Below are 9414 nucleotides of genomic sequence, written 5' to 3'. Positions count from 1 at the left end.
TATGTCCTATCCAGTACACACAGACACTAGGCTATGTCCTATCCAGTACACACAGACACTAGGCTATGTCCTATCCAGTACACACAGACACTAGGCTATGTCCTATCCAGTACACACAGACACTAGGCTATGTCCTATCCAGTACACACAGACACTAGCCTATGTCCTATCCAGTACACACAGACACTAGGCTATGTCCTATCCAGTACACACAGACACTAGGCTATGTCCTATCCAGTACACACAGTTGTTTGAAGCACAATCAAAATCAGACTGTGAATAAATGTCTCAATAGACTATGTAAAATGCCCAAATAGATCTGTGAAACCCATCTGAAGCAAAACACTAAACCTTAAAGTGTCTCAGATGTCTTTTGTCCCCGGGGACCTGGTCACAGGAAAAGGTGGTCAATGATCTAAACGGTTCTATAGATGTGAAATAAGCAAAGGGTTGGGATCAGCCATAGTACCTGCCTGGCAACTGCTATGATCATTGAGCTATGGTGTAGGGATATTACTAGCCTATAGCTGAATGTTGTTTCAATATCACCACACTGATAAAGCTAAATGTGGGGCGGCAGGTAGCCTAGTGGTTAGAGCGTTGGGCCAGTAACCAAAAAGTTGCTCGATCGAATCCCTGAGCTGACGAGGTAAAAATCTGTCGTTCTGCCCTTGAACAAGGCAGTTAACTGTTGCCCAGTAGGCCGTCATTGTAAGTAAGAATTTGTTCTTAACTGACTTGCCTAGTTAAATAAAGGTAAAAAAAAAAAAAAAGATTGCTGCATAGTGCACTACTTTGACCAGAGCACTAGGAGCCCTGGTCAAAAGTAGTGCACTAATGTACAGTTGAAGTCGGAATTTTACATACACTTAGGTTGGAGTCATTAAAACTTGTTTTTCAACCACTCCACAAATGTCTTGTTAACAAACTATAGTTTTGGCAAGTCGGTTAGGACATCTACTTTGTGCATGACACAAGTAATTTTTCCAACAATTGTTTACAGACAGATTATTTCACTTATAATTCAATGTATCACAATTCCAGTGGGTCAGAAGTTTACATACACTAAGTTGACTGTGCCTTTAAACAGCTTAGAAAATTCCAGAAAATTATGTCATGGCTTTAGAAGCTTCTGATAGGCTAATTGACATAATTTGAGTCAATTGGAGGTGTACCTGTGGATGTATTTTAAGGCCTACCTTCAAACTCAGTGCCTCTTTGCTTGACATCATGGGAAAATCAAAAGAAATCAGCCAAGACCTCAGAAAAAAATTGTGGCCCTCCACAAGTCTGGTTCATCCTTGGGAGCAATTTCCAAACGCCTGAAGGTACCACGTTCATCTGTACAAACAATAGTACGCAAGTATAAACACCATGGGACCACGCAGCCGTCATACCACTCAGGAAGGAGACGCGTTCTGTCTCCTAGAGATGAACGTACCTTGGTGCGAAAAGTGCGAATCAATCCCAGAACAACAGCAAAGGACCTTGTGAAGATGCTGGAGGAAACAAGTACAAAAGTATCTATCTCCACAGTAAAACGAGTCCTATATCAACATTACCCGAAAAACCGCCATAAAAAAGCCAGACTACAGTTTGCAACTGCACATGGGGACAAAGATCATACTCTTTGGAGAAATGTCCTCAGGACTAATGAAACAAAAATAGAACTGTTTGGCCATAATAACCATCGTTATGTTTGGAGGAAAAAGGGGGAGGCTTGCAAGCCAAAGAACACCATCCCAACCGTGAAGCACGGGGGTGGCAGCATCATGTTGTGGGGCTGCTTTGCTGCAGGAGGGATTGTTATACTTCACAAAATAGATGGCATCATGAGGATGGAAAATTATGTGGATATATTGAAGCAACATCTCAAGACATCAGTCAGGAAGTTAAAGCTTGGTCGCAAATGGGTCTTCCAAATGGACAATGACCCCAAGCATACTTCCAAAGTTGTGGCAAAATAGCTTAAGAACAACAAAGTCAAGGTATTGGAGTGGCCATCACAAAGCCCTGACCTAATTTCCTATAGAAAATTTGTGGGCAGAACTGAAAAAGCATGTGCGAGCAAGGAGGCCTACAAACCTGACTCAGTTACACCAGCTCTGTCAGGAGGAATGGGTCAAAATTCACCTAACTTATTGTGGGAAGCTTGTGGAAGGCTACCCGAAACGTTTGACTCAAGTTAAACAATTTAAAGGCAATGCTACCAAATATAAATTGAGTGTATGTAAACTTCTGACCCACTGAGAATGTGATGAAAGAAATAAAATCTGAAATAAATCATTCTCTCTACTATTATTCTGACATTTCACATTCTTAAAATAAAGTGGTGATCCTAACTGACCCAAGACAGGGAATTTTTACTAGGATTAAATGTCAGGAATTATGAAAAACTGAGTTTAAATGTATTTGGCTAAGGTGTATGTAAACGTCCGACTTCAACTGTACATAGGGCAGTGGTTCCCTGGGGGTACTTGGCCTATCCACAGGGGGTACTTGAGAAGACTCATGAGACCATAGGCCTACTGGTAAAATGCACATGAGGGAAACTTCAGTGGTACTCTGGGTAGAGCAAAGTTCAGTTGGTGGTACAGTAACTGAAAAGGTTGGGAACCACTGGTTTCGGGAATAGGATGGCACTTAAGACGCTGCCCTCTCACAACACATGGTCAAGCTTATTTTCAAAAACCACATGACGGTTACAGCCACAGCCAAGGTCAAACATTGACCCTTCTTTTCAGAGACTCTTGATGTGGTTTAATTAACACATGTTGTCCACAGATGTGTCCGTTCATAGAGGGAGACTTACTAGAATGGATATCCACATTCAGGTCAACATTCCTAATTCTATTTCTATGTCTCAGCCCAGATGGCCTTCCCCAGGTCACTGCCAGACGAAACCTTAGAGACTCCAACAGGACTGAATCCCAACTGGCACCCTATTCCCTACATAGTGCACTACTTTTGACCAGTGCCATATTGACCCTGGTCAAAAGTAGTGCACTAGCCTATATAGGGAATAGGGTGCCATTTGGAATGCAGTCCATCGACTCCAAACAAAGAAAGCAGAGATCATTGGCTAAGCTAGCGACAGGGTGTGCTAATAGCATCAGATCTGCTTACACCTGTCTCTCTGGGCACAGCAAGGCCTTCTGGAGACGATGAACCAACAGCCCCCTCTAATACATCAACCATTCATGGTTAATGCTCAACTCCCTAACCATGGCAGGACCCATCACACACACACACACACACACACACACACACACACACACACACACACACACACACACACACACACACACACACACACACACACACACACACACACACACACACACACGCATTCACATTAGCTATGTTACACACACAAAACACACACCTTGCCATGTTCCCTTGCTGCAGATCACTAACAGAATGGATAACCCGCTTTTATGCCTTTATGGACCAACCCGACCTTGGGCACACAGCAGTCTCAGCCCAGAAATAGTCTTTATTAATGTCATTGGCCACACAGTAAAAAAGAGCTTGTCTGTTGAAAGGCTGGCTTAGGCAGCAAAAGGATGTCCTCTGTCCTGTTGTTCAGTTGAATGTACGGTGGTGGAGGTGGATCTATCTGTCCTTTCCGGTCAGGGGGAATGCATGTGCTTTTAGTTTGCATTAGAACTACACAGACTTATGGGAGCACTATTAGACTTGATCTAGCCTGTGGTCTGTCTCTCTAGACTGGAGTGAAGCTGTGCTCGGTTACTGGTTCTATAGGCAGCGGTTGCTAGCAGGGGAGGACCACAGCCAACTCAGACGTCCCTACTGTACCTAGACTGAACTTGATGCACAACCATTCTGGACTGAGGTAACTAACAAGGAATATATTTTCTCGCTCCAGGTCATGGGGTCTTTTGGAGAGGGCTGTAAACAAGTAGTAGGCTATTGTCTAGGATAGGCGGGCATCAACATTTTTACTATCCACTGGAAAGTCTCTTTAAAAAGTTACAGTAACCAAGGAAACTCTCACTTACAGCATCTCAAAATAATACAATTAGGGCTAGTCAGAATTAGACTGTGACTCAAACAAACCAAAGAGCAAAGATTACAAACAAAGCAGAAGAGGTTACACCACAGTCTGTTACAATCAACACAAATGTGTCCATTAATAGGGAACTACTTGAGTGTGTCACCACCATGTTATGAGAATAGAGGGGAAGGGGGTCAGGGAGGAGTCACACAAGATGTTCACCACTGCACACGCCAACTCACCGTCTTGTATGGCAGTTCTCTGCTTCAAACCCAGATTAGGCTGTACATGGATGTTTCTCCCAATCACATCATTGTGTGTGAAACCAGATACATGCACAATGAAAACTTAATAGACCAACAAACACAAACAAAAGCAATACTTATTTTGAACATTTTCTCAAACAGAGGCATGTTTGCAACAAAAAAAATGCTGAATGCTTCACTCGTAATTTATAGCACATCTAGGCACATGGCAAAATGTACTTATGCATTATTTATTTTTGGCTTCTACATAATGTCATGCAAATGTATTCAATTCATAATGATATGACGACAGTATAAGAATTAAAAGATTACGATAACTTTTGCCCATCAATTTCATGACATACTTTGATTTACTGTAGCTATGTGATATTGGTATGTTATAATACATGTAGGACAACTGGTTTGAATAAGGTGATACAATGTTTCCGCGAAAGAGAAATGTTGGAGGAATCACCAACACATCCTTGGAGGAATAGCAACATTATTGCAACAGTACGTTATAATAACTTTAAATGGTAAAATACCGTTATATATATGTAGCCTGTTAATTCTACCAATAGCTAATAATCTCATATCCTAAATAGCTAAATAGTGTAGATTTAAACGGCAAGGCCACTATTATCTCCGAATAACGGGATAGAAAGCTAAACCTTAGCAATTCTTTCCATGGCAGTGGGAAAAAATGACCAACCCACCAACCACATAACGTGTTAGCTGTAGTAGCAAGCTAGCTTGCGACTAGCTAATATTGCTAATACGAAAAGGCATGCCTATCTCTCAATGTTTCCATTCGAAATTGATACGTACCCATAGAAAGCCAAACGACAACAACCACAGTATCCATATTGCATTTGCGAATGGTTATTTTTATATGAAAATCTATATTTTTCTAATCGCTAGTGGTTTGACAGACATAACAAGCATCCATGAAATTCCAGCCTCCGCCTCCTCATTCGAACGCTCGCGCTTTCATTGGTCGGTACATCTGGCGCAGAAGCTGGAAAATATCATTCCCGCACTCTATCAAATGGGTATCATAACGCCTATCATAAAAACGGGTGTGATGCAATTTCACCAATTGTAAACATCATTACTATTTTAATTTAGATAATCTAATAAATTAACAAACTCTATCTCTCTTTCTCTCTCCCTCTAGCTCTGTGCCTTTCTTCCAAAAATAAGCGCATGTTCTATTGACCTTGCGTGACCAACATAACCCCTCCATCCCCACCACCCCTCCTTCCACTGTGTAAACCCAGCTGTAAAGAGGGCAGTGAGATGACTGAGAAGTATATTAAAATCTGTTCTCCCCCTGTGGAGAGCCAGCAGACAGATGGTCATGCTCAGCCTCTCAGCCCCCTTTGCTATTTGGCCTATTCAGCTCAGCTAAGGGTCCTGGTAAAGGAAAGAAGGGTCCATCTGACTCTTAAGTCTCCATCTTACTCCCTTGGAGTGTATTATGCAGGGTACAGATAGGACACACTTTTAATGGTCTTTATAACTGGCATACTTATATTTGGGTGTGATCAATGATGGTGTGTGTGTTATGAATGATGCATTAGTATCGTATACTGTGTGTATGGGGATTGTTTTATTAGGATTTTGATTTGGTGCGTTCAATGCATAGTGAAGAACAGCATGGCATCTCCTCTTCTCTGCAGTGCCAGGTTGTTTTTCTCTCTCAATTTCCAAGTTTATATTTAGGTTGCTTAGCAACATGTACAGATTTGAGGTGCTAGTGCTTGTGGGTAGATATGGTGAGTGTCATGTACAGTATCTCATAATATACCATAGTCTACTGTATATGAGGATTCCCATTCATTGGCCAGTCGAGGACTAAACACTGTATTCAGTGGGGGAAACAATGTTGGTCAAGAATTTTGCTTAATGAGCACATGCCTTCACTCTCTGTCCTGGATTCTCATTTTCTAAACAGACAAGCATTTGATCCAGCTGATCATCATGCCAATGTGAAATCTATTTATTCCACAATGAACTGCATTAAACCTGATCCTCTCCCCTTTCTTCCTTGCATCCCCATTATGAGCAGTACAGCATATACTAGTAATACCACTAGTGTGTATTTTTGTGAGAGTGAAGTGCATGATGTTGTTATTATTAAAATGGCATCCCCACATTTGAAAAGGAATAATGAGAACCTTTCAGACAAAGCTTTCCATTCTTAATCACATGGCCCAGTCAGCCACATGCTGTAGGCTGGCTTTCTTGACCCGAGACTTTTATTCAAACGCAGCATTGTTTTCTTAGATTAATATTGTGTGTATTGTTACATTTGACCCCTTAGGTAGATAGTAGGCTAAGTAGGCTATAGGCATAATGACCCTTAGATTAATGAATATAATATATCAAAATAACTTTAAATGTATTTCTCAGTTTAACACATACATCTGCATTATCTTTTATATCTACTGTATGTGATATGCTAGCTTTGTCTCGCAACTAGCCATTTAAACTACCATTTATATTAAACATTTTGACTTTGACTTTTAATGTTACAGATGGAAGCCATTGACGACATAATCTGTGTGAATATCCAACACCAACATAACAACTGATGAAAACATTTACAAATTGATATTTTTCCCGCGTGGTCTGTGTTGTGCTGGAGCTCGATACAGTAATAATGCCAGTAAAGTTATTTGTGGTGGTATTTCTGCCAGACTGCAGTTTAGTGGAACCCCCTCCATGCATATTATTGGACCAAACCATTACTGCGATAAGGTTAAACACCTGTCACATGTGTATGCCATTAGCAAAACATCATATTTCCTAAATGTAAAGTATGTTTTCGTTAATCGTTGATTAAGATTTATAAGATGTGTTCACCTTAGAAAACACGCAGTTGCGCACCTCTCATTGAGATGGAATATTTAATAGCGTCGACTCCCCCAATGTGCATGTCAGCATCACCCATTGCCTGCAATGGCGTTGTCTAGCGAGGTGTAGATCACGGCTTGAAGTGTCTCAATAGGGCGACACAATACTGGACTATCGACGGGCTTGAATGGAAATGTCGTATTCGATGGGATTTATAACGAAAGCAGAGTATGTTATGTGAATTTTTACGGGACTATTTAAGTTGTGGTCATTCATCACACGAAGCAATTAACGTAAGTCACTCTTGTTGTGCATTGTTGAAAGGGTAGCCTATGTGTGGTAAACAGTTAACTTCTGCTTTTTCTAAACATGATCAACAACACTGTGCAGTAGCGTTTTCATTGTACATGGGCTAGTGAAATTAAATAATTTATCAGAATATACAGTTCATATGGAGCTGTCAACCACCATGACCTGTGCGGGTGAGGCGCGTCTATCTGTTCGTTGGATGTAGGATAGAGCTCGAGCTGATACAATGTTACACGTTTCAGTTTTATCTTCTGCATCTCGAAGTTTACCATTTATGTGGGACGTTGATGAAATGGCTTGGCGGATAGACTATATAGTCTACTGCTGCTTTACGAAAATGTCTATAGTACGTTTATCGTGTTTATCACAGTAGCAAAGGGGTGCGTTCGCAGAATGTTGCAATTTGTCATTCGTTGCCTGGGGTCCTGCTGATCATGAAAATCGACTGGGTTACACAAACCACTGCTGGCGGCATCCGATATATTTTCACTTTGTAACATTGTAACATGTAACTCTGTTGTTGTGTGTCGTGGTTTAATGTTCTCCATTTATAGCTTAAATTGTAGCCTATGTGGGATTAGCAAATAAGCTATTTGAATCTCACAAACAGGGTAGTGGTATGATGAAAGTACAGTAATAGAATAGTAGTAACACATGAAAACACATTTGAAATAAGGACATTTGATAATGAAATTAAAATGACATTTTCAAATTACATAAACAGTATGTTATGTAGCCTATACATACTTATGACTGTAAACAAATGGAATCCACAATATTATTTTTTATCAATTGATTATATCACAGTTATTTGTGATGTTTAAACAACTCCTCCTTGCATCCTTTCCCTAAAACCGTCTGGCCTGCCTGTGTGTTTATGAGCTGAACTGTCCTTCAGACCTGGTATTAATCGCGATGACCATGCAGAATGCTATGGGCCGGGGCAGTGGGTGTGGCAGTAAACTATACTGAACAAACATGTTGGTCCCATGAACTGAAATTAAAGATCCCAGAAAGGTTCCATACTGTAACGTCCTGACCAGAGTTATTATGTGTTTTGCTTGTTTAGTGTTGGTCAGGACGTGAGCTGGGTGGGAATTCTATGTTGTGTGTCTAGTTTGTCTGTTTCTACGTCCAGCCTAATATGGTTCTCAATCAGAGGCAGATGGTAATCGTTGTCCCTGATTGAGAATCATATATAGGAGGCTTGTTTTGTGTTGGGATTTGGTGGGTGTTTGTTTCCTGTCTCTGTGTTTGTGTTCTGCACCAGATAGGTCTGTATCGGTTTTCACGTTTGTTATTTTGTAAGTTGTTTGTAGTGTTCACTTGATCTTTTAATTAAACATGTTGAGCACTGGCTACGCTGCACTTTGGTCCAATCCTTGCTACTCCTCTTCGGATGAAGAGATGGAGGAAAGCCGTTACAGAAACACCCACCATAACAGGACCAAGCGGATTGGAGAAGGAAGGCAAGAACAACAGCAATGGGGAAAAGAGGAATGGACTTGGGAGGAAATCCTAGACGGTAAAGGACCCTGGGCAGAGCCAGTGGAGTGTCGCCGCCCCAAAGCGGAGCTGGAGGCAGCGAAAGCGGAGAGGAGGTTTTATGAGGCGAAAGCAAGGCAGAGCGGCTGGAAGCCCGAGAGGCTCACCCAAAAATTTCTTGGGGGGGGGGCTAAAGGGGAGTGTGGCGAAGCCGGGTTGGATACCCGAGCCAACTCCCCGGGCTTACCGTGGAGTGAGAGGGCGTCGTACTGGTCAGACACCGTGTTATGCGGTGGAGCGCACGGTGTCCCCAGTACGCGTGCTTAGCCCAGTGCGGGCTATTCCACCTTGCCGCACTGGGAGGGCTAGGTTGGGCATCGAGCCGGGTGCCATGAAGCCGGCCCAACATATCTGGCCTCCAGTACGTCTCCTCGGGCCGGCGTACATGGCACCAGCCTTACAGGTGGTGTCCCCGGTTCGCCTGCATAGCCCAGTGCG

The 9414-nt window shown here is 42.1% G+C and overlaps 2 protein-coding genes across 10 annotated transcripts in view; one reads left to right on the top strand and one right to left on the bottom strand.

The window, feature by feature from the left end:
* Positions 1 to 5406, bottom strand: part of sgce (sarcoglycan, epsilon) — a 26479-nt gene extending 21073 nt beyond the window's left edge. Inside the window, exons 1-2 of one of the 6 annotated variants that reach the window (XM_071368785.1) lie at positions 5092 to 5406; positions 4261 to 4365 (exon numbers count right to left, since the gene is read on the bottom strand). In XM_071368785.1, coding sequence (XP_071224886.1) covers positions 4261 to 4365; positions 5092 to 5128 — 142 coding nt within the window. In that variant the 5' untranslated portion in view covers positions 5129 to 5406. The remainder of the gene's footprint in view (positions 1 to 4260; positions 4366 to 5091) is intronic. The other 5 variants (XM_071368783.1, XM_071368784.1, XM_071368786.1 and 2 more) reach the window with 5 other exon arrangements.
* A 1812-nt stretch (positions 5407 to 7218) lies between these two features.
* The window catches only part of ppp1r9a (protein phosphatase 1, regulatory subunit 9A), a 108250-nt gene continuing 106054 nt past the window's right edge, over positions 7219 to 9414 (top strand). For all 4 annotated transcript variants that reach the window (XM_071368773.1, XM_071368771.1, XM_071368772.1 and 1 more), the window contains exon 1: positions 7219 to 7415. The gene's annotated coding sequence lies outside the window, so the exon portion shown is untranslated. The remainder of the gene's footprint in view (positions 7416 to 9414) is intronic.

This window comes from Salvelinus alpinus, chromosome 26 (genome assembly GCF_045679555.1).
Source record: "Salvelinus alpinus chromosome 26, SLU_Salpinus.1, whole genome shotgun sequence".
Lineage (NCBI taxonomy): Eukaryota > Metazoa > Chordata > Actinopteri > Salmoniformes > Salmonidae > Salvelinus > Salvelinus alpinus.
Note: the sequence above shows the minus strand (reverse complement) of the source record. Positions and strands in the feature narration are given on the sequence as shown.